The 25,267-nt window shown below is 46.3% G+C and overlaps 1 protein-coding gene across 1 annotated transcript in view; it reads left to right on the forward strand.

Annotated features, from left to right (window-relative positions):
* Positions 1–22,212, forward strand: part of BOD1L1 (biorientation of chromosomes in cell division 1 like 1) — a 53,370-nt gene extending 31,158 nt beyond the window's left edge. Inside the window, 15 exon segments of the mRNA XM_030314188.1 lie at positions 3,059–3,102; positions 4,596–4,656; positions 5,968–6,038; positions 6,663–6,735; positions 7,953–8,026; positions 9,886–9,970; positions 10,335–10,408; positions 11,376–11,451; positions 11,656–11,690; positions 12,753–12,798; positions 14,584–14,633; positions 14,731–14,815; positions 15,229–15,298; positions 15,300–15,380; positions 20,924–22,212. Of these exon segments, the coding sequence (XP_030170048.1) occupies positions 3,059–3,102; positions 4,596–4,656; positions 5,968–6,038; positions 6,663–6,735; positions 7,953–8,026; positions 9,886–9,970; positions 10,335–10,408; positions 11,376–11,451; positions 11,656–11,690; positions 12,753–12,798; positions 14,584–14,633; positions 14,731–14,815; positions 15,229–15,298; positions 15,300–15,380; positions 20,924–21,041 (1,043 nt within the window). The 3' untranslated portion in view covers positions 21,042–22,212.
* The last annotated feature ends 3,055 nt before the right edge of the window (positions 22,213–25,267 follow it).

A 25,267-nucleotide genomic window follows, 5' to 3' on the forward strand; every position in this document is an offset into this window, starting at 1 on the left:
TATTGCTGATGCTGTCTTGATTGAAGTATATGAAGAAAACCCAGCATCACACTGAAATGGTTGGCTTTTAATAGCATTTTCAGATAATTCTGGGAACATTACATGGCCTCTAGAAAACTCCATTGTGGACTCATGAATTTAAAAAGTTAATAACATCTTAGTGTGTTGACAATAGTTTGGACCTTGTGGACCCCTTGATGGAAGATCTCAGGAGTCCTAGGAGTCCTGGGACCACACTTCAAGAATCACTGGGTTAGGGAAATAGATATGAGAATGGTGACAATGGACAATTATTTCTGGTTTGTTTCTAATCAGTACTGTAACATCTCTTCTGGTTTGCACATCAACCAGGGAAAAAGATACTAGGAACTTGAGAGTATGTGACCAAATTTAAGTCTGTTCTTTTTTGTTTGTTTTTAAATGTTGGAATGTCCATATAAGCCACGTAGAACGGTCAAGGCGATTTTGGTTGCAAGTAACAGAAACCCTGCCAATGTTTATGGGGAATGTGTGCGCTCAGCATCTTAGGCAGTTCAGCTGCTAGAACGGAATTCCATAGACTGAGTGTTGAAGCGACATATTTATTTTTCATGGTTCTGGAGGCTGGAGGTCCAAGTTCAGGGTGCCAGCATGGTCAGGTTCTTGGTAAGGGCTCTCTTTCTGGTTATGTTCTCACATGTATGCATGCAGAGAAGGAGATTTCCTACCTCCTCTGCTCTCCACAAGGACCCCACTCCCATCACAGTGTTCCACCTTCATGATATTGAAACCTCCCAAAAGCCTCACCTCCAAATACTATCACACTGGGGACTAGGGTTTAAGTATATGAATTTGCGGGGGACTCAAACATCCAGTCCATAGTATTCACACAACTGCAAAGTTCAGGCAGAGCAAGATCTCGGAGCATGATGAGGTCCCCAAAGACCCAATTTCTTCCCTTTCCCTCAGCCCCCAACAGAGATAATTGCTTTCTCATTTGTGAGCCTTTAGAGAAATATCTTTGTCCTGTCATTCCTGGCCAAAATCCTGAGACTTACTCTGATTTCAGCTTACATACCTTTGTCCACTCTAAACTAACTGCTATGACCAGATGAATATGATTTGCTGGTTGACTCAAAGTGAATCAAGTGCTCTCTGTTCCTGGGGTAAAAGTAGAGTTAGTGTCTTTGGAAGCACGTAGTATCCGAGACCACGGTCTGAGTTCTTGGAGAAGGGGCTAAGAGAGCAGCTATTATATATACTATGAAGACCTTGGCTCTTTAAATTACTCCCCCGACAAACATTAGTAAGCGGGGTTCCTTGTGAGTACCAAGGAAATGGAGGTGAAGAATGTGGTTCCTGTGCTCAGGGAGTTTGCAGAAGTAACTGCCAGTGAGGAAGGTTCTCTGTGTAAGACAGATACATGCATGACCAGTGGGGCTAGCTCTGCTGGGAGGGCCTTGGGGAGGGCCTGGCTTTAAGCTGAACCAGTCTCTCTCTCCCCTTTAATTATAGAAAGTAAGATACATAGAAGTGCATAGCAAGGTTTCCCACATTTCATGATACCCACCTTAAATACAATTCTGTATTTAAACAAAGATGAAATCATAGTATTTGTAGTGTTCTGTAATTTCTTTTTTTTTTTTTTTAACTCAGTGTTAGCATATACAGGTTGACTTCATTTGTTTTAACAGCTGAAAGTAGTCTGTAACGCATTTTCCCATTTGTTAGAGCTTTAGTGGTCTCCAGTTTTTATGGTTTTTACTATTATAAATAAAGCTGCGATGAACTTTCATAGGCATATAGTTCTGTGTTTCCCCCAAGTATTTCCATGAAAGAGAATCGAAGGGTCAAAGAGTGTAGAAGGTTTAAATTTCCTTAAGTGCTGGTCACTCCCCCTAAGTTGGAGCCAAATTATGGAAGGATGAGCAGGTGTGCATTAGGTAGACAAGGCGACGGAGGAGGACGGTGTGTAGGGAGCGGTGTGTGTGGATCCTCACCCAGGACTGTCCACAGTGGTCAGAACAGGGACCCTCCAAGGCAAAACCATCTGAAGGCACAGCCTCCAGAGTATATGATCTCAAGAGCCTTATAAGCAGAAATATCAAATAGTCCTTGGGGATCACCCCAAGACCTGAGAAGCCATTCATGGTGACATGTTAAAAACAGTGACTGGGGCGCCTGGGTGGCTCAGTCGGTTGAGCGTCCGACTTCGGTTCAAGTCATGATCTCACAGCTTGTGGGTTCAAGCCCCGCGTCAGGCTCTGTGCTGACAGCTCAGAGCCCAGAGCCTGCTTCAGAATCTATGGCTCCCTCTCTCACTCTTTGTCCCTCCCCGGCTCATGCTCTGTCTCTCTCTCTCTCTCTCTCTCAAAAATAAATAAACGTTAAAAAAAAAAAAAAAGTGACTAATTTATCCAAAACCTAGATGCGTTAGTTAAAATTGGTCTGTATGTGTTAGAGTACAAATAATTAACATCCCCTTGTTAATTGTCAAGGTGACGTTTTTGGATTCTGAAGTCTTTTTTCCCACAGTGTAATCCAGATGACTTCACTGTGTTTAGGTACGATTCAATAAGAGATCTACTTACGTAAAAGGAAGTTGTTTAAAAGAAAAATGTGTGTTCTGTCATTGTTGAGTAGAAACAGTAGACCTTGTACTTCAAGTTTCCAGAGAATATAAATAGACCGTTGCTGTTTGAAGGGATAGAATCTGACTTTTTGCTTGATGACATTATTTTTAAATGAACCCGTGTCACTTTGCACCTAAACCCGTGTCACTTTGCAAAGGTCTCCCTTTCTTCTAAGCTTCAGATCACCAACATAGTTAAATAGCTGCAGCGATTTGATGGACCAATGCCATTATTATAAAAATGCAGACAACAATAATTCCTGTTTTTCTGGCATAATGGCAGACACGAATTGTAGAAAACAATTGGTCAGAATCTCATAGTTCACAAGGCAGCTAGGCCACTTAGCGGCATAGCCCCTACCTTACCTTAGAAAGTTCTCAATTTGTTTCTCTGTGGTTCAGAAACCGTATTCGGTTTCCTTATTTCTCATTTTTGTTTTTGAACAGCTGGACCACAGGGGGAGCCTTTCTCAGTGAATGAATCACTTAACGTAAGTCACCGTCATGGTTTGGGTTTTGTTGCGGGGTCTGGTGTTCTGAGCAAATGTATAGGGGCGTCTCGCAGAAGGGCAGTCCTGTACATTCTTTAGGAGACAGGAGGCTGCTTGTAATGTGCTCTCCACTCGAGAGCAGCACGCTGACTGCTCTCGCTGCACTGACTGCCAGCCAGCGTTCAACTGTGTCCCCTGAAGTCGTGAAATTTAGTTGTTTTCCTCAGAAGGAAAGGGTCTCCCTGAATTCAGCAGTACCGCGTGCTAGTGACTCCTTAGACCAGTGTCTTGAAGCATTTAAGGAAACAGAAGAAGGCCTGCATACCTCAGACTAGGAAACTCACCTGGTAATTACTAATGCAATCCTTCAAAGAACTATGAACTTTCTATTTTTTATGAATGGTAGCAAGTTTGATCATTGGAACGCGGCGTCTGAAATTATCCTGGTGCTGTGGACAAAACCGTTTGAAAACTACAGGGCGTTTTATGTTTGGGGAAAGCTTTTCTGAAGATACTCAACTGTGATTGTCATGCATACGTATTCTTTCCCAGCGGTGGCTGTCATAATCCCTTTTGTGCTGGGAAGAAATTTTATGTCTCTCTTAACGCACAAGGGACCTGATATCTTACCAGGAGAGAACATTTTGTAAAATGCTTGCAAGTTGCAAAGAGACACATTCTTTCCAGTGCCCCAGAGAACTGGGGGAGCTCTGCACCAGCAGATATCAGAGGGCTAACTTCACCCCTTTGAAACATCCTGTATTGGTAGCTGGAAACTCCTCCACAGTCAGCTGAGTGAGAAGGAAGAGAAAAAAGCCCACTGGGTTTGGTTCAGCTTTATCCTCCAAAAGGGTTCCAAATGTGGAGGCCTCCACCCCGCCTCATTTCCCTGAGGCCCCCCGGCAGCTGCCTTTCCCCAGTCAGGGCATCACTGTCCTTTCCAAGTATTCATAAAGTTCTGTAGCTAAGATTTCGAGTGTTGTAGGGTATTCTAAGACTTCCCTCAGCTAAAAAAATAAAAGCACAATTGACAAGATTTGCCAGAGAGAGATGATGACAGAATGACAGAATCCTTCAGCATTTTTAAATAAAGAGGGGGGAAAAGGTCATGAGGGATCATTGGATGGGAAGAGAATTCATAGAAATCAGAAAATTCTTCTTACCTCTTACACTTTTACCATAACCATTTTAAAGACAAGGAGAGTAAACACAGTGGGATGATAATTTGTTAAACCAAAACTTCTTCAAAAGCACTCTGCTCTTATGCCTCTGGGTGAAATTTAGTTTTTGAACTTTTTTTTTTTTTTCTGGGTGAAATTTAGTTTTTGAACGTGTTTTTTTTTTTCCTGGGTGAAATTTGAGCATGTGTTGTAGTCCATTTCAGCATTCCCACAGACTACCAGATTGTGCCCACTATCTTCCTTATTTGTTTTCTCTGCCTTTAAGACTTTGGTGACACAATCCATAAATAACCTTTCCTATGGTATGTTTAGGTCAAAAATTCAGGCTCCAGAACAAATGAAGAAATTCATGGCAAATCTCATAACCAAGAAGGTAAGTTAATGAATTTCATACTATTGACGTTAGTATTAATTGTGGTTACCATTTGTCGAGGGCCTTCTGTCAGGCCCTATGCTAATTACTTCACAAAGTCGCCCTTAGTCAAGTCATATCATTTGGTAGGTGTTAGCAGCATCACTTCTGTAGCTGAGGAAACTGAGGCTTGGAGAAGTCCAGTGTTTGTTCAAGGCCCTCTAGCAGATAAGTGAGTGGTGGCTTGCCGTAAATAGCTACTAGAACTTTGCCGGTAACTTCACAGTGGACTTAAATCCGGCGGGAACGCAAAACGCATAGTTCCCCGTGGTCTGTACTGTAAGAGCGGTTCCTAGTACTTGTGCTCAGTACTTGTGCTAAGTACCTGTGTTGCCTTCAGACAGACAGTCCCAGTTTGGTAGATCAGGGGTGCCACGGTTATGTGGCTCTTCTCCCGGGAGTCAGGCCTGCACGAAACCTATGGAGGCTGCCAATTGCAGAGGGATTATTCTCCTCTCAAGCAGAACATAGACTTTAGTCAATTCCTGCTGTGGGCACCTTACTCCAAGAATGGGGAAAGAGGTATTTTTGTAACACGTTATGTACCGTGTTTCAAACCAAAGTAAAGCAGCGGTAATTCTACACACTCAAATACTCAGCACCTACTTTTGTCATATCTTAAAATTTGGTATATCTGCTCTATCGGCTTTTTGGGAAAAAAAATGTTACAGATAGAATTGAAATCACATTAGTATTCCACTGTGGGACTAGACCACCTTCATCCTGTTTTGCTTTGGTTGGTGGACGTTTGGGTTCTAGCAACTTTTCCCAATTACGAAGAGTGCTGCCGTGCGGGATCTTGTACCTGTTTCCCAACGCGTAGTCGTGTGGCTGTGACTTGGGTGTGCAGTTGCTGAGCGGCTGGCCGCCTCCTCTGCTTCACAGACTGTGCCCAAGTGTCCCCAGGTGGTGTACCAATTATAGCTCCAAATCGTCTCCTATATTTAGTATTATCAGACTCAGGAATGTTCGCTAATCGGAGGACTGTGAAACAAGGACTTGTTTTCCTTGGATACGTCTTCACAAGATGTTGCTACATGAGCTGGAGGAAAATGGCGCTACTCTGTGTAGAGTCCAGTGACCTTCATCCTTCCACAAACCCATTTACTCACATTTTACAAATGGAAATCACGGAGCTTACCTGACGTAGTTGCCGTGAGGACCCCGTCACAAAGATTTATGAAGTCCTTCCCCCTGCCACGCACGCCCCTCAAATAAGTACCGGAATGAATAATTTAACCTTTTTTTTCTTTTTTGTTGTTTATTAATCAGAGATGTCCAATGGCAGAAAAGACAACACAGAAGCCTTAAGAGATCACAGTGTTGAAGCAAATCCTAAAGAGGTGAGTTTTCATAAGAAACTCAAGTATTTCACGGTTTGTACCTAGTGTTTTCACCGGTGCACGGAGAAAGGCTTCACTTTTTTGTATGTATTAAAAATTAAATGAATCTCCGTATCCCTTTTATCTGTTTATGCTCTTGTGTTGTGTAAGTAGTTACTGGGATGTGTCCACGTTGTACAGTCAGGAAGGTTAAGTGTTACTTCGTACCCTGCCTTTCCTTGGCTCTTTTCTGGGCCACTGAGGAGGAGAAGAGCCCTACCGATTCATTTATGACATGCCATTGATTGTAAGACACAGCTGGACTTCAGGGATGGTAAAAACGAGAAATACTTCTTTAAGAACATATTTTAGAGTTGTTGGATTACAGTATCTAACCAGAAACCGATTTAGATGTTTCGTATGGATTTACATTCAGATCCAAAAAAAAAAAAAAAAAAAGACTCAGGCTCACAAAATAAGTCTCATCCAAATCTAGATGCCAAAAATGCTATTCTAGATTTAAAAAAAAAAAAAAAATTGCATGAAAATTTATTTCAGAGGCTAGAAGCTAATATAATGTGCTGTCATTTCAATAGATGTGGTCCCAGATTGTATTGCCTTTAATATAGTCATTCTTCATTCCAGGTTGAAGAGGAAGAAAGGCAGATGCCTAAAAGAAAAAGAAAGAAGCATTACCCCTCTTCAGAAGATGAACAGGGTATGTAGAATGTATATGTTCCTCTTTTAGACATCTTTGACATATTATTTTTACATCCAAAATACTGGGCAAACATCCTAGAAAATTTTTGAGGGTGATAATTACTTACTTTACAACTCTTGAGTCCAGTTTGTGTCCAGACTGGCTTGGCACCTCAAGGATTTTTCTGGACTTGATCTAGAAACTACATGCAGAAGACCCAATCACTGGGACTGACATAAACCCTGGGTTTTATGGGTCCCCCTGCCAGGGGCCACCAGTTTCCTTATTTTATATCATAAACAGATGCCCCACAGAGCTCGTGAAGTGTGTTAGTGAAGCTTAAATACAGTAGCCCTTCTGTGCTTCATGTTGTTGACTTTCCCACGGTCTGTAACAGTGCCATCCAATAGAACTTGTTGCAGGGGTGGAAATATTCTGCATTTGTTTTGTCTAGTACAGTAGCCAGAGCCACATGTGGCTGGCTGTTGAGCAGTAAAATGCCGTCAGTGTGAACGGAAGACTGGATTTATAATTTCATTCAATTTTAATTTAAATTTCAACAGCCACGTGTCGCTAATGGCTACCGTATTGGATGGTACAGAGACTGATACCTGACACAAAATAGAAATGCAATAAATGCTTATTAAATAATATGTGAGAAAGAATATGTGAAAAAGAATTTCCTTTTTTGGTTAGGAGCATGTAATTGTTTTTTAATTCTCGAGTTCATATTTTAGGCACCATTCATGTTATTTTATACACGTTCATAATAACTGTGTGAGTTAGGCATCATCACCATTTTGTAAATGAATTTGTAAGTGAAGGTTTGGCGAGACGATGACTTCATTCCCACCAAGTAAATCTGATTCCCAAGCCCGTGGTCTTAATCCCTAAACTACACCTTCTAGGTGGTAACTCATTGAGGGTGCTAACGTATCTCCAGGAACTCCGTGTGCCCTAAGCCCTTTCCATGGAACCTGCTGCTTTTTTGGTGTCATCTGAGCACTTGTGGATTTCTTGTTTTATTTTTTATATTTTGCTTTCCTGGTTTTGCCAGGGCCACCATCAGTGTTCAGTGCTCAAGTCACGTGACATAAATACATTTAGAGTAACTTTTGGGTTCACTATATCACAAGACTAAAAAAGAAGCCTTAAAGTGTCTTAAAATAGAACTATGCATTTCATTTTTCATTTAGCTTTTATCCCTTTGTGATTCTGTCCAAACTGATTTACAGATGAAAATCCAGATGTCCTAGATTCCAGAATAGAAACAGCACAGTGTTCTGAAACTGAGCCGCAAGATACAAAGGTATTTTTTCCACATATTAATTTTAGGTTTTGGGGCAACCTAATTACATCATTGTGAATACTTATTATGATCTTCTTTCTCATTCTCGTATCCTTTTTACTTCATGTATCTCTAATAGTCACTTTATCATAAAAGGTATATTTTTTAGGATCCTGCAAAACAACAAATACTGCACTTTTTCATTTTAAGCTGTAAGGGCAGTAACATCACAGTTTATATGTAACCATTGCTGAGGTTTCTGTTCAGTCATATTCACTTACTTAAGGTTTCTAGGTGTTTTCTTCCAAAGTGTCATATGCTACCGATGTGCCTGCACCAAAACGTTGAAATACAGTGACGCATCACGTTATTTTAAAAATTCGATCTTCTGCCTTCTACTTGACTTCCTGGACTTAAAATAGAAGTAGTCCAAGGATTGGCCTCACCCACTGCCTCTCGTTCACATGGTCTTATTCTCCCCTGAGGACTCAGGGAGGCGGCTCACAAATTGGTATTTCTGCCCTTGCTCTCCAGGCCCCCGTTTCTGCATTTCCTGGCGACACCTCTTCTTGGGCACGCTTCCATTTCTGAGACTCAGTACTGCTTTTTGTCTCTTCCAAACTAGTTCCGTCTCCCTGTTCTCTCTTTCCCTAATTTATTTTTTCCACTTTGTTCCAGAAGTATTGAAGTCAACTTATATCCATACATGCAGTTGAATTCTAGCTTAGTAAAACCAGTTCAGTGTCTCTCTTTTCTCCCAGTGACCAATGAACTAAATAAAAAGTAATGGCAGGATTTTAACAACCAGAGAGGGAGCCATGTAATGTCATGAATTTCAATTGGTCATGGTGAAGGAAAGAAAGAGGATTTTAACCGCATCCCTCCCCCTGCCCTGTGCTGAACAAGAATCCTGAGACAGTACACCTAGATTTGGAGAGACCAGGTTGAAGGGGTACCTTTATATTGTCCCTTCAATTTCATGTAAGTTTTTTCATGTTAAATTTAGGTCAAAGTGGGGCGCCTGGGTGGCGCAGTCGGTTAAGCGTCCGACTTCAGCCAGGTCACGATCTCGCGGTCCGTGAGTTCGAGCCCCGCGTCAGGCTCTGGGCTGATGGCTCGGAGCCTGGAGCCTGTTTCCGATTCTGTGTCTCCCTCTCTCTCTGCCCCTCCCCCGTTCATGCTCTGTCTCTCTCTGTCCCAAAAATAAATAAACGTTGAAAAAAAAAAAAAAAATTTAGGTCAAAGATACCAACCATTTTCACTAAAAAAATCACATACCGATAATATTTTCAATGTAAGACAGAATTCCCATTTTATATTTTAATTTATGTGGTTTTGTTTACGTACTATGTTAGTATTACAGTATAGCATTTCAATGTTTCTTGCTCAAAACTTTTTTGCCCCTAAGGGATGACTTCATGTGTTGCGAGATCATTGCTCTAAATCAGCCCAGCTGGATCCCCCCAGATTCTCGCAGGCACTTTCCCCTTTATCCCTCCCCACCCCACCCCCTACCCCCTCCTCCACCTCCCAACGAACAAAAGAAATCTGTTGCAAATTCCTATCAGTTCTTCTCTGGAGTTTCTCACAAAAAGACAAAATCCAGCCTGAGGGAGGAAGAGTGATTTCTGTTTTGCAGGGGAAAAAAGAATGGCCTTGTTGCTGTAGAGTCTAGCCTTATCTCCTGTGGGTCTACCTTGGGAATTTGTATCTTTTGGTATAGCCTCACTAGCAGCAAAAACAGTTACTTTTTAAAAATTGTGCAACAAACTTCTACAAAAACTCCTAGGAAATACGTTTTGAAATAGAAAGGAAAACTTTGGGAAGGACAAAAGGAGGCAGGGTGAGGAAGCTTCTGGTCTTGTTCAACCTCTCCATAGGAGGAGAACGCAGGAGATCTGGAAGAATTATCTAAAATGAGCTCTAAGACGAACAGCACTGCCTCACGGGCCACGGACGAAAAAGGTGAGTGATACACAGACTTAGATACGTTGTTGGGAGAGACTAATCCTTCCGAGTGCCAGCGTGTCTGTCCCCAGGCTTCGCTGGCCACAGCTGCAGATGACTCAGCTGTCCTTCCCGGAGAATCCGGTGGCTCACACTTCATAGCTCCAGGGCTTGGGAATCGTTTTGAATTTGGATCTTAACTCTACCCAAAGTATGCTTATCAGTTAGCCAGACTGCAGCGCCTTAACTTGGGCGGCATAGGCCTGAGGATGACGTGTGTGCGCGTCGGTGACTGGGACCGCGTAGGCCACTTGGACGGGTGTGGTGGCGACGCGACTGCCCGGGGTCCCCAGCAGTGAACTGAGCTGTGCTCTTTCTGCAGACGAATACAGCGGCGGGGAAGCTGCTGGCGAAAAGACGGAGCAGAATGACGATGACACGGTGAAATCTCAGGAGGTAAGCAGTGTCCTTCCTGTCTTCTTGTTCAGATACGCGAGTACTAACGAGAGATAGAGTGAGTTGAAGGCGATTACCGAAAGGTTTTGCCAGGTGCCTTTGAGGTCGTTCGTTTTTTCAGCGCGCTGGGCCACCGTTTCACGCCACGCATCGTATCATCGGTGTCTTGTGGTTAATCTTGTTCTCTTCATTTTCACTTCATTTCATCCGAACATTTTAAGAGACCTATTTCTGTCACGACCATGTAGGATCAGCCCAGAGCTGTACCTCAGTGTTTAGGTCAGAGAGCAGGACTGCTGAGCCCTGGAGTCTAGACAGAACGAAACGGGGACAGCACAGCCGGGTGCACAGAAGGCCCACAGCGAGTGCTGAATGGGACCCACTTTCAGGAGGGCAGGCCGACCTCCAGCCACATCCCCCTCTACTCTGGGGGATGTGCAGAGCCTGGGGGTGGGGGGGGGTGGTGGAGGCAGAATCCCACTGGCCTGAGACAGGCCCATAAATCAAGGGAAACAACCTATACACCAGCCACATCCAGATGACTGTGACCAAGTTTGCCTGACTTGATACAACTTCTGACTACTTCTCTTTGTTTTCTCACACTTGTGTATGAGAAGATCAGTGGCCTGCTTTATTTTTTTTATAAGGGATAACATTTGGTCACAAGTGACTAGGACTGAATCCATATTTAAGTGCACATATATGTCGACTGCAGAAGTAAAAGCTGACACTAAGCACTCACTTCCGTTAGCTCATCACCTAATCCCCAGGACTCCGTGAATTAGTAGTACAGCTCTCCGTGTTTACAAGGTGACAGAATGCACGACTGGGAATGGAGCCCTGGGCCAGGCATTTTTTTTTAAGTGACGGAGCTGGGATCTGAGACCTACGTCTTAGGAGAGAACTCTAAATCTCATTTGGAGACAACAACAAAATTTTATTGCTCTTTGTTTCCTTCCCCCCTTAGGAGGATCAGCCAGTAATTATTAAAAGGAAAAGAGGAAGACCCCGTAAATACCCCGTGGAAACAGCGTTAAAAACAAGTAGGTATTTATTTTCATGTGTTCTCGGTTCACAGGAAAGACGTTTCCAGGGGGGCGTGGTTGGCTCAGTCGTTAGATTCTTGATCTCAGGGTTGTGAGTTTGAGGCCTGCATTGGGCATAAGCTTATGTAAAAAAAAAAAAAAAAAAAAAGGATATTTTCAAACTGATTTTCTAAGTGAGATTTTTATTTTTGTATTTTTTAGAAGAAGATTGCAAAACAGATCCTGGTGTTGTCACTGTGAGTAATTGCAGCGCGTGAGAAATCTGGGCGCATTTGCTCTGGACCTGGATAGTATATACTGCAGCATTCGTGTTCTTAACCACTTTACTTTTTTTTAATATTTGGAAAGCATTGAACGAGTTCCTCAAATAGAATCCTGAATAACCATTTAAATAACATTTCAGTTACCAGTAACTTTACGTAAACATACTATTTTTCAGTCCTATCCCACCCTCACGTGTGAGTTTGGTTATATAGAAATTACGTAGGGACTTACCTTCTTGTCATCCTTGATTAAGATGTAGAAAATGGCTGTTGTATGTGATTTTTAGATAATGGCTTCTTTTATGGAAACCCTCACTGTGTCTCACCTGTTACTACTCCCTATGGAGTTCCTTTCGTGATAAAATGCACCCCGATATCAGTGCAGGAAAATCCTCAGCGATACTTTATCTTTTCTTTGTCTTTGGCCCTGACATGTACCGTCCAACAAAATCATTGCGTCAAGACTTCACTGCATGAGTTTCAAGGGCAGCATTATTAGAAGGACAAACACACGTCCAGTGTTCTAACAAAACCAAATGGAACTGGAGTCTCCACTCTGCCACTTACTGCCAGAGCTGTGCACTAGGCTAGTGATGTGAGCCTCCAGAGACTCCCGTGTCTTTGGATGTAAAGAACCGTAACAGTACCTGCCGTGCTTCTCTCAGTAGAGTTATTAGAAGACAGCAGGACCGAGGAGCCACGTGTGAATGCACTTTACAACGTGTAAGATGGTTTGCCCGAGTTGGGGAATATTAACAGTGGGCCATGCCACGTCCCCTCCGGTGCTCCTCTCCCAACATAGCAGCAGAGCGGCCGGGGACGAGGCTCGTGGCAGCCCCGGTCCTCCTGTGGAAAGACCATGCGTTCACAAGCACGGCATCCATGTTCTCTTGGTAGACCTAGCCAACGGCAGGAGACAGGTTCCACAGATTCTGCCTACGTCGTAGCGATCTTGAACCTTCCTTACGTAATTGCTGACTTTCTTGGTGGTGACAACTAACTGCTGACTTCAGTTTTTTCTTTGTTTAAATTTAGGTAGAACAGTCTCCACCTGGCAGCAAACCAAAATTAACACAAGCAGGTATGCCTCGAGTGTTGCTCTGCACGGGATCTAGGGACAGAGCGGAGGTGGCCGCCTATGGGGGAAGGTTTCAGAGTTTCATTGTTTCTCAGTGAAGTGGGTTTCAACAGTTGCCCTGGTAGCCCTTGGGAGACTCTTGCTACTGGCCTCTCTTGTGACAGGAGCCCTTCTTGGCTTCAGGCTTCTTGAGGAAGCCTCCAGAGAGGAGGGTGAAGGCAACCAAAAGTAAAATAGGGGCGACACTGCCGTGTCCCAACCATAATTTACTAGGTATGTTTAAGGGAGAGATGGGTCAGGCTGGGGACTGGGCACTCGTACCAGGAAGATAGGAATTGGTATTCAAAAGCCTGTTGTTCTCACACAGTTTTGAAAGTAGCCTGTGCAGTTCTAGAGGCAGAGTGCAAGAGATAAAATTGCTTCCGTTATTTTGGTCCTCGTTCCAAGGAGAAAAATACTCCAGAATGTTGACAGTGATTGGCCCGGGGTGGTGGGATCATGGGAACATTCCGTGTTCTTTTCGTTACCTGCATTTTCCAGAATTTGTACAATGTGTATATATTACTTTTGTGGTTTAAAACTTTGTACTTAAAACCAACAAGACCCATTGGTGGGTTTTAAAGGATTGGCACAGGCAAAAAGATGAATGTGACCACGATTTGGGATCAAATAAACAGCTGGTTAGATCAGGAAAGTACATGTTCTCAGCAAGGTAAAGCAAATACATGATTTAAAAACTTCTCCGCATTTAACTGATCACATTTGATCTTGTGATCAAATTCCGGTTTTTCTTGTCTCTTGGAAAATTAAGATTGGCTGATTATTATTATTATTATTTTATTTTATTTTTTTTTTTTTACAAAGGGGACTTCTTATGTTTGGTTTTTAACCAGTTTTTATTCATAATTTTATAATACTTTGAATCCATATAACAAGAAACCTTTATAACTTGAATCCCCTTGAAAGAGTCTAATCTGAGCTGCGTGATCAGTGGTTTGGCAGCGATTTTCTGAGTCTCGGTAACGATGGCCGGTTGAGGCAGGCTTCTCCACTGCCAGCCTTCTTGACGTGACTTGTTCTATCTACATAACTTTAATAACTTCAAACAGCGCCTTAAACTAAACTTCAGATACACCGTCAGAAAGCTGTAACATCTACAGGAAGCATGTATGTAAAGACCAGGCACACACAACCTAAAATTGGCCTCTAATATGTGCTTTTCTCGTTGCTCCGATATAACTGTTTACAGTCAGAGCATTCCAGCTAGCATGCACTTGTGATGTGACTCTGAACAAATTACTCACATCAAGTTACTTGGGCCTCATTTTTCCTAACTGTAAAATGGGGATTATAACAGAGAGGGAGCTACACTGAGGTCTCTGTGAGGTCTCTCGTCCTGATGCGCAGCTCCCGGTGTGTCCCGAGGTGTCCCAGATGTCCCTTTCCTCCTCCTTTTCTGGGTTCAGAGCATCCGAGCTGAAAGGGTGGGCTAAGCCAGGTCCTCAGCTTACAGGTGAAACACTGAGGCTTGGGGAATTTAAATAATTTTCCCAGATGGCGCAGGTGACCTCTGACGGGTCTGAAGCACAGATTTGGAGGTCTCGACTTGGATTCAGATGTACTTTCTGCTGGGTATTCTGACTCGAGCTCCGCTTGCCTGATACAAGATGGTGACAGCTGGGGTAACAGGGCATTAATCAGCACTGGTACATTCGGAGACAACAAGCCAGACTGTTGAAAATTGATTTTACACCAAGTATTAATGCAGAGATTTTCCTTTTCTTAAAGATGAGTCCAATAAAGAAACCACTACCCCACAAGAAAGAAGTACAAGCAATGTAAGTGTTAATTTTCTCATCAAGGTCCATCTTTTAGGAATAAACTTAGTAAATGTTCAGTTAACCACCCTTTTCACTTTATCGTTACTGCTTCTAGGATGATGGTGAAGAAAAAGCAGTAGCGAGCGTGCGTCGGAGAGGAAGAAAGCCCAAGCGCTCGCTCACTCTGTCAGACGACGCTGGTATGTTTCTGGCACGTTCTTAATTGCGGAGTCTTACCATTTCAAAATCCCCTTTTTAAGAGTTTTTCTCTGGATGAGGGAAAATCCAGTGGGGCACAGCTAGCATTAATATTACATAAATATGTGTGAAATGGCTCTAATCCCATGTCAGAAATGGTACATCCCAGATGCTTTTCTGAGTACATGTGGATTTTTCGTGAACGCTGGCTGTGAACTGCCTAAGTAAACTATCGCAAATGTGTTTGAGATTAAGTTAAACAGTTCTGAGTTGCAAGTGCTGAAACAAAAGGAAATGGAAAACCGCTTCTTCTGCCTCCAAGTCCCTCATATCCTACGCTCTAAGCGCCATGACTCTCCTCTGGAAGTGTCTCGGGGAATTGTAGAATCCAGGTGTCACCCTTCTGTTTGAGCAGAATCTTCAGAGCCAGAAAGGAAACGCCAGAAATCAGTGTCTGAAGCCACCGAGGACAAGAAAGACCGGAGTTGAGGAGGACGAGGAAGAGGAGGAAGAGGATGAGCCCTCGGGAGCCACCACGAGGTCCACCACCAGATCCGAGGCTCAGAGGTAACGGGGGCAGAGAGCGTCCAAAGGCCTTCACCAGCTTCTCCCATCAGAAAGCAGCTTCGGGTTTCACGGGATTCTCTTTTCATTGACCCCCTCGTGCCGCGGTGTAAGCTGTGTCCTTTCCTTGTATCTTGAGCAGAGAGCACGTGCTCTCAGCCCTCGCACCCTGCAGTTCTCGGAGAAACCCACCTTCCACCCTCACATTCGAGTCTTTGCCAGGGTCCCAAAGCCCGTTTGGTGGAACCCGTTCGGTCCCGGTACAGCTCCTTACTGAGCGTCACTCGGTGTCTAGGATTCCGTGCTGGGCCGTGGGGGAAGGGAGCCGGCTCAGCTCCAGCGATGAGAGGAGGCAGGCACACCCGTCACTGGCGAGGCACGTGCAGCCGGTGGCCCGGACCAGGTTGACCGTGGGAAATTGCCCGCACGCGGCCATTTTTTCCTCACATAAGTTACTTCACGTTTCCCAGAGTTCATTCTCCCAGGCCCTGGGTCAGCCAGAAGCCTCTGGAAGACAGAGTGCCGTGGGCAAATGAGTTTGGGAGTGCCAGTGAATTCTTTGTCCTTCAGGAGTCCCAGTGCACATGAGAATATCAAGGGCTTGGCGCGGTCCTAGAGGAAAGAAACCTGTTGAACTTTGTCTGAACAGACATTATTCGCCTGTTATACCCCCACCCGCACCTGTTAGTATCAGTCAGTGTTCTTTTCCCCAGGGCACATTTGAGACCTGTTGCATCACTTTATGGTTTATTAACCTACTAAAGCGAGACTGTTTTCCATGTTTAAGGTGATTCACAAGCCGCTAATTGTGGCATCATCTTCTGTCCTTCCATTACCCAAGATTCAGCAAAAAGTTCAGGAACATTTATTTCAAGAGTGTCACTTGATTATATCTATCACCGTCGTGTAGCAGTAATAGTGACGTGTGTTTACGTGAAAACTTAAAATCAACCTATTTCTTTTAGTTTTTTGTTTTTTTTTTTAATGCTTATTTTTTTTTGAGGTAGAGAGAGAGCAAGCAGGGAAGGGGCAGAGGGAGAGAGAGAGAGAGAATCAGTGCAGAGCCCAGCACAGGGCTGGAACCCACGAACCGTGAGATCGTGACCCGAGCCCGAATCAAGAGTCGGACGCTCCACCGCCTGAACCAGCCAGGTGCTCCGAAATCACCGTTTCTGATCACTCCATACTTAACTCATCAGCAGCCACTGGCGCCACAGTTTGGTTTCTCCAAGAATCAGATTTCAGAGCCACAAGACTTCAGGAGCTCGCATGGTGAAGAGAGGTGGCGGGTGGCCTCGTACTTGGTTTTTAGCTGGAGCAGCTCAGATAAGCAGAAGAGCCAGAGTCCGGTCCCCTGTGCGAGGGAGAGGGCGGGAAGTGGAGCGCAGTCCCCTGCATCGGGCTCAGAACCACTGCAGGGCCACCGCCCTCCGCCGGGACAGTTGGGCCCGCCTCACGGCCAGTCTGCGGCCTTCTTGTGGTCTCTGAGTGAGCGTCTGCAGGTAGCGGTCAGGTGTTTCGAATTCATTCTTTGAAAACAACCTGACCTCGACTTCGGATTCCGTGATCGCCTATGTTGTCGGCGCTCTCCTTAACGTGCCTTCAGGGCTTCTGAACTTACAAAGGGATTCTCTTGTCTTAGTTTCGATTCCTTGGCATCCGTTGATTGGTTCCAGGCTCTGGCTCTGGTTAATTCCAGATGCTGGGGTTGGCCGTGGTCTCTGTGGGTTTAGTGCTGCTAACCTGTTGCGCCCAGGCGGCTTCCTCTCGGAAGGACTTCCCTCGGCGGGGTCCTCGGGGGCGGGGAAGCCCCCATGCTTGCATTCTGTTCCTGTGTGCAGTAGGAGCTGGCCTCCCAGAGGCGTCTGCCCTTGTTCTGGATCTGCCCCGGGGCTTCTCTCCAGCGTTTCCCTAAACGCTTGTGGGCAACTTCTAGGTGTCCTCTTACTTTGAACCCCTCATAATCCATGTGTTCCCCAGAGTTTCTGTGTCACTCCGGAGCACTTGCTCTGCACCACGTGTCCTGCACAACGTGTGGGCTAAGGAACCCGGGAGAGGATCGCCCCACCTTATCCTCGTAGGGACGCGCTGCAGCCAGCGTGCGCCCGGTCTCCGTTCTCCACTGAGCCGCACAGCAGCTCACACGAGCTTTCTCTTCCCGGGGCTTCCTGGAGAGCCAGCTCTCCGGTACCCTGTCAACTGTGCAGACCGTACTCAGCCAGTCCAGGGCCCATCCGTTAGCCTTGTGACTTGTACTTCTGTGACTCTGGGCCCTTACTCTCCCCGGGGAGCCCTGTGGGGGTTGCTGTCTTGTCAGCCAGTGTATTTGTTATTATCACAGATTCCTCTTCCTCTAAATCATGGAAAAACCTCCCACACAATCAAAGCAAATCCAGACCCGTGCGGGCAGTTCGTGGTAGACGACATCAGGTCCACTTTTTACCATCGGTCCGGGAAAACCAACCATTTTCTGCTTTTAGTCCCCATTCTCTGACTCACCCACGAGGAGCCTTGTCCTTTCGGGACAGGCCCCGGGACTGGAGTGCTGAGGTACCACTGCCGGTGTTTCTGTAATCTGTTTCAGAAAGCATCCTAGCAAGCATCGGCACCTGCAGCATCCAAACATGGCAGCCCAGAGACAGTTTCTTCTAGAAATCGCCAAAAATTAGCAAAGAGAAGTTATCTGCCAGCGAGAAAGTTAGTAACTCTCCCCCATTAGGAAGGTAAGTCCCTGCTTACACTCCAAGTCTTTTTAATGCCCTGAGCCTATTTTTGGTACGATAATGTTTCTTCCCAAGTTCCTTTAAGATCTGTCTTTTGGGATCATTGGTTTCCCAAACGGGAAACCTCCTCCAAAAGGAATTGGAGTGGCTGTGGAAGGAATGTCGGCCCTCCTACATGGACTTGCCTTGACCCTTGTGCGCCTTCCCTGCCGGCTCCCGTCCACCAGGGCCGAGGGCGAGGCGTGTTTCTTCCCAGGTGGCCACGGGTCTCAGTGCTTGGCTAACCCAGCACAGCACGGTCGGGCATCTCATAGCCCAGAACCATTTGTGTTTTAGCCGGAGCGTTGGCGAGGCGATGGGGTAACGAGCAAAACGGCCGCTTCTGGCTCAGCCCCCACCGTCCACAGCCCCCTTCGTCCTGCCGCTTCCCACAGGCTGCGCCGAGGCCTCCTTTTTGGGCCTTGGCTTGTGCTGGGTCTCCAGCGCCCTTGCCACCAGCCCCCAGTAAGCCAGGCACTGCCATCCTGACTCTCCCTCCTCAGGAGCACCCCCCCGCCCCCCTGCTGCTTCGGTGTCTTTGCTGTCCTTCCTGCCGCACCTCTCGCCTGCTGTGCGGAGGATAGCAGTGGGTCCCCCTCTGGACTGTAAGCTTCTTCCTTGAGATGCGGGGCGTGTCTTACTTTCCGTACGTCATAGCACCGAAAGATAGAAGACTCTTCACGCTGTACAAAGGCTGTCCGCGACATGTCCTACGACAGTTTGCTCCTCACAGCATACGGGTGTGTATGATGTGTACACGCGCTGATATCCCCACGTCCTGGAAAGGGAAAGCGGACTAAAGGGCCAGGCGCCTTTCACATAGATTCTCCATTTAATCTCATTATGTGGAATGTAAGTATTTATCCTTATTTCATCAGGGAGGGGATGAATCTCAGGAAAAGGCTGGCCCTATTTCCCAAAGCGGAACTGCAGGACCAATCGTGGACACTCTCGCTAGGAAGAAGATTGCCAGATTGCCATTCTGCGGGGTGGGGGGGGGGGCCGAGAGTCTGCGTTGCCAACAGCCCCAGGTGATGCTGGTGCCACTGGTCACAGACCGCATCCTGGGGGGCCCACCGAGCCCCCCCCGGCCGGGAAGAAGCACCCTGACCGAGAGCTGCTGTTCCCCGCCACATGGCATGGGGCACAGGCCCGGCATACACCGGCTGCTCGGCAAATAGGTGTTCACTTAGTGGCCGGCGGCTTCCCCGACTCGGCTCGAGGTGGCCGTTCGCTCATGCGGGCCCGCCGGAACCGCGTCCTGTACAAGCGCAGCTGACTCCGTTTGCGTTCTGTCCCTGTGCGTCAGAAGAACGATAGAGCAAACGCATTCTCCTGTCGGTGTGGCCCCCACTGGTCCGCCCCTGCAGACTTGGCTTCCGCGGTGTTCTCCTTCCCGGGTAGCACACGGACAGGCGCGGACACGTGCCTTCGTCCCCGGTACTGGACCCAGCAGCCGCCCTGGAGAAGCAGCCTAGGATGCGGACGCGTGGACGTGATTTTCAACTTTCCTTGGCCCCAACCGCGCCAAACGGCTTTGCAGCATCACCTGTGTTCACATTCTGCCACTATCACTGAAACGAGATTTTCGTGAACGAAATTTAATAGAAGCAATGCTGGTGGCATTTCCTGTTGAGGTCTGTTCACGTGTCGTTCTAGAACGATGACTGTATCCTCTAGTTGGAAGAGAGCAGCTCGCTCTGTGATGACGACGGCTTCCTGGAAGGAGTTGCTTTTGAACTGGGGCCTAAAAACGCGCACGTTTGCTAGACGGGAGGTGTGGGTGATTCTCCAAGAATTCACATGTCAAAGCACGAAAACGTAAAGGAATGTCGTGTTTGGGAACGGCAGGACTTCGGCAGGACCGTAGCCCAGGGTGGTGTAGAAGTCAAGGGCTAACTGTAAAGGACTTTTGAATTCTCGGGATGACTTTATCTTGAAAGCATCAGATAGTCAACAGGGACATCCATATAATACTAAACAGGACAGTGACACGATTCGTTGGGGTTTCCAACAGATCATTGTCACGGCAGACAGGAGAGCGAAGAGATTGGCCAGAATGCTCTTAGGAAATTCCAGTGCCTTTTTTTTTTTAAAAAAAAAAAAGTTTATTCATTTTTGAGAGAGAGAGACAGAGCATGAGCAGGTGAGGGGCGGAGAAAGAGGGAGACACAGAATCTAAAGCAGGCTCCAGGCTCCGAGTTGTCAGCTCAGAGCCTGATGGGGGGGCTCGAACCCATGAACCGTGATGTGAGCCAAAGTTGGACACTTAACTGACTGAGCCCCCCATGTGCGCCTCCCCCACCCGCCCCGAACTCCCCCTCTGGTGCCTTTTCTACCATTGCCAGCCCTTCTCTGTAAACTGGCCCGTGAAACACGATCAGGCCCTCGCCCAGACGTAGCGGACAGCCCTGCTGGGGTCCCGCTGGCCGTCTCAACTCGGGGCAGGCAGTGCGTGGAGGACTGGCTGTTGGTTACTTTGTAGACAGAAGAACTAGGACCCAGAGAAGAAGGTGCTTGGACCCAGGCGGGCACCCGGAGCGTGAGGGAGCTGGAAGCAGATTACAGGCCTCCGAGCTGCCCTCGTGCCGTTTGTATGAGGCGGTCAGCGGATGACCAGTCAGCACTGCTCCCCCCTAGAGCCGCCTCGTCCTGCGGAAACGTGACCCGGGCTTTCTCCTCCTGGCTCTAAAGTCCAAAACCTCCCCTTGTTTAAAGAACTCCCAAGTTACTGAAGCCGTTCCCTTCAGCTCTCATCACTGCCTTGACTTTTCTTTCCTGCAGATCGAAGGCCCAGCTCTCCCCTCCTAGCAAGCGCAAGAGGGAGGCCAGCCCCCCCGGAGCCCGAACTAGAGGCCAGCAGAGGGTGGAAGAAGCCCCTTCGAAGAAGGCCAAGCGGTGATCCTGGCCGCCGCCGCCCCTGGCTTGTGGAGGACACCGTGGAGAGAGGAGGGACGAGCCTTGGGGCCATAAGCTTTTTTTTTTTTTTTTTTAAACCAGGGAAAGGACATGCATGTGCTCTGAGTTTCTAGGTGCAAGCTTTTTCTTGTTCTGTTTTAAACAGCTTTATAAACTACTGTTCATAGAAGATATTATGTACATTTATTTCAGATAAAGGAAAATAAGTTTACTTTGTATCTGAACTCAAAACAAAGTAGTTGTATATTTTAACATGTGAAATTGGGATTTCCCGATGGGACACGTCACTAATGCGAACCCTTCCAGCCCATCAGACACCAGGCTGCCTACTGGTAATCTGTGTACAGTATATAAACATGTAAAAATAGGTTGTATTTTACTCTATGTATGATGCTAATCAATGAACACTTTATTTATTTTACAGAGAAAACTTATCTGTGAACTTTACTATATATCTGTTTATTTTATTTTATTATTTTTTTTTTATAAAAAAAAGGGGGTGGGGTGGGTTTCAATGCTATGCAGTCATCAGTAGAGATGTTTTAGGACGCTGCCTGCCTTGTAACTATATGAATATGACCCGGCAGGAAATACAGAATCTTCTCGCATGTATCCCAGTAAAGTAGTTTAGCTCCAGAAAGGGTCTGCATTGCTTTTCTGTTCACAGCTGTGACTGTTTTTAAGAATGTACCTTGTTTTTAGATTATGCTCGCCTGTGTGGCTCTCCTTCCAGCCCCACTGGCGTGCGAGGTCCTACATCCCGTCACCTGCAGCAAAAACCTCTCTGTCGGTGTTCGTTCCTCCCCTCTGTGCTACTCCGAGGCTTCCACCCATTTTCTTTCCATATTGTCCTTTCTCGGTGACGAGAAATGCATTGAGATTAGGTCACTCCTGTCTGTCGAGCTTCAGGATTTTATGTTGTTTTATACACAGTGATTTCAAGATAGAAACTGGCTTTATCGCCGGGTTCTTTTTTAAACATGTTTTAACTCCCATATGAACAAACTGTCCAACCTAAGTTTTTTCATAAGATTAAATTTTTCTTAAGATCAAATTTGTCTCTAGCAATGGATGTGATGAGTTGCCAAATAATTGAGATTATTTTAAAATGTTTTGTTCATATTGTTTTATAATTAAAATTTACATTCAGTGTGTGTGAATTTTTTTTTTGACTCTTAATGTAAGGTGGATATTTCTGTCATTTTACATGGTTTCTTACAAGATTTTATATATAAATTATAAGATGTTTCCAAAACTTGAGCGGTAAGATTTTTTTTTTTTCCGTATTTTAAATGTTCTTCCTGTGAAAAACACTTCTTCTCTTCAAATACTTAGTGTTGGAGATACTGTTCCATTTTCACTTTCTTTTTTTTTTTTTTTTTTTTTTTAAATTTTTTTTTTCAACGTTTATTTATTTTTTGGGACAGAGAGAGACAGAGCATGAATGGGGGAGGGGCAGAGAGAGAGAGAGACACAGAATCGGAAACAGGCTCCAGGCTCTGAGCCATCAGCCCAGAGCCTGACGCGGGGCTCGAACTCACGGACCGCAAGATCGTGACCTGGCTGAAGTCGGACGCTTAACCGACTGCGCCACCCAGGCGCCCCCATTTTCACTTTCAAATATGAGTCCGTGGTGGCCCCTCGGTAGAACTGAATGTTGGATCTGGAAGGGACCTTGGACACAAGAACAAGAGAGTTACTCGTTTTCATTTAAGTGGATGAATTTAACCAAAGCTCAGAAATGGAAAGTGGCTTTTCTTAGTCAAGGGAAGAAGCCAGAGTTGGTTCCAAGGCCCCAAAGTCCTGGAGCCACAGTCTCTGCACCGTGGGGTTTAGACTGGATTACCAGAAACACCTCAAACTATTCTCAGTGCGAAACCTGCGTATGCGGTTGGGTCACAGCCGTTCTGGGCATGGCCTGACAGCAACAGAGTCGTCGGACCAGGAGGAAATGCTGCCTCTTTATAAAGTTGGAGCTAAACATCGGCACTGGGAAATGCAGTTTTCTGGTGGGAACTCAGGCCATTGTGGCTTCCAGTTCTAAAAGCCAGGTAGGGAGGGGACACCATCCCATGGGGCACCGGAACTACAGGGGAGCAGTTCTCGGTCATCACGATGATTCAGTCCTGCTGGCGTTTAGAAGGGAGGAGGTCAGAACGCTGAACGTTCTGCAGGGGACGAGACCGCCCTCGCCTCCACAGAAACGTCTGTGCCAAATGCCTGTAGCTTCCCCTGGAGACCCGCACAGACCATCTCTGTGTTTGCCATACCCTGGTCTCCGCCCAGCTACCACTGTCCCCACCACTCTCTGCCCCTCCGCGAGCAACATGAACACCAGCACATCTCGGAGCTGAGACAGGGCTGGAATAAGCCAGCAAGACTTCCCGAAGGGGCAGAAAAATCCCCTGGTGGAAAGTGATGTGGCTAATTCCTCTTGAGCTAAAGCTGGTCGTGCACGACCACAGTCCTTCCCTGCCAACTTGAGGCCTCTGCACGTTATGCCCCCACCCCCACCACCACCACCTAGGCTGTGTAAAGACTACAACCTACTAACGATGTCCTGCCCTAAGCACCCCAATTAGGAATGGCCATCTAGTGTTCCTCTTCCCGGCGAGATCTCAAAGTGGGTTGGTGGCAAAGTTGGGACTCAACTCTCCTAACCCCCAGGTCGGGGTTCTCCGTGCCAGGCCCCGTGGGAGGGGGCCACTGATGGAATTCAACAGCAGGCCCACCGACCTCAGGACCATCCTGTAGTGGAGCCCAGACATCGAGCGACTGGTCAACCTACTAACCGATTTGAGACTGGCGGTTGACGATTCGAACTCAAATGCCGAAAGGTTTGCTTGCTTTCTGTGATTTTCGTGTCTTGTATTCATCCTATGTGCAAGAGCACTTTACATTTCCCCGAATTACTGCTTAGCCATCATGATGAAGTCAAGAATAAGGCGTTCTTCACCATCCACGGACACCTCCTTGAGGCGAAGGAAATCGAGGGCCTGTCTTCCCATCGAAGCCACCATGCTGGGGAATATGTATCTGAGAAGCTCCTGCACCAGGCCTGGCACCAGGGATTCGAGTCTGAACCCAGGTGTTGAAGGGTGACATCAGTGAAACAGCTGTGCTGCACAGAGATTGCTGTCCAGGCACAGGACCCGGAAGAGGGAAGCCAGATGAAGGACTAACTCCTGACCAGAGGAAGAGGTCATTATTTGCTTTCTTTTAAGTATAAGGCGAGTTTTAAGCAAGGTTAGAACTTAGAGAAGAGAGCATTCTAGAAGCTGACGAGCAGGGAGAACTGGAGGCCATGATGGGTGCCATCTTTACCACCAGGTCAACTTTCCAGAAAGTTCCTGGAGGCGATAACTGTTTCAATAGCTCCACATCACACAAAGCACTAGTTCCAGGAGAGACTTCCTCACCCTGCGGCCCTTCTGGAAAGTTCACTGGATGTATCAGCAGTGCACATAAATTTCCAAGAAATCAGGTTAGTTTAACCCGGAAGTTACTAAACCTAAAACCCCTGTTTCCGCACCCCAACGCACACACATACACCTGCACACCCAGAAACGTAATTCAACATCCACGGAAACTGATGAGGTTCAAAACTGAAAACTCCACTCGGTTCTTAGCCCTGTGAAGGATATCGGCCCCCCTGTTCTATGGCAAGGAGAGGTGACACTCAGGTTGTATCACTGACTTCTAAGGACACACACACTACGTGTTGCTGGGACTGGAACCGAGATGCCGTGAGCCTCGTCAGCGTCCACAAGTGTGGCCGTGACAGTGTCTGCTGTGGCAGGAGCCAGGTGACCCGCGGACACACGTAGGCTGGAGCGTCCTCGCTCCCTCTTAGTTGTATGCTTGACCTTTTTAAACAAATGATATAAAACCCGAATTTTGTTAAATAGTAGCATTTTGTTCTAAAGTAATGTCTTGGTTGTGGAAAAAATTAAAAACGAAACCAAGCAGGGGCACCTGGGTGGCTGTTAAGTCTCCAACTCTTAATTTCAGCTAAGGTCATGATCTCATGGTTTGTGGCATCGATCCCCTCAAACGAAGCCTGCTTGGGATTCTCTCCCTCTTTCTCTGCCCCTCTCCACTTGCACTTTCTCTCTCTCTCTCCCGCGCCTCTCAAAAAATAAATAAACATTTTAAAAAACAGGAGGCAAAGATGGAAAAAAAAAAAAACCAAACCATTCGTAAGCCCAC

The sequence above is a fragment of the Lynx canadensis genome, chromosome B1 (genome assembly GCF_007474595.2).
Source record: "Lynx canadensis isolate LIC74 chromosome B1, mLynCan4.pri.v2, whole genome shotgun sequence".
Classification (NCBI taxonomy): Eukaryota; Metazoa; Chordata; class Mammalia; order Carnivora; family Felidae; genus Lynx; species Lynx canadensis.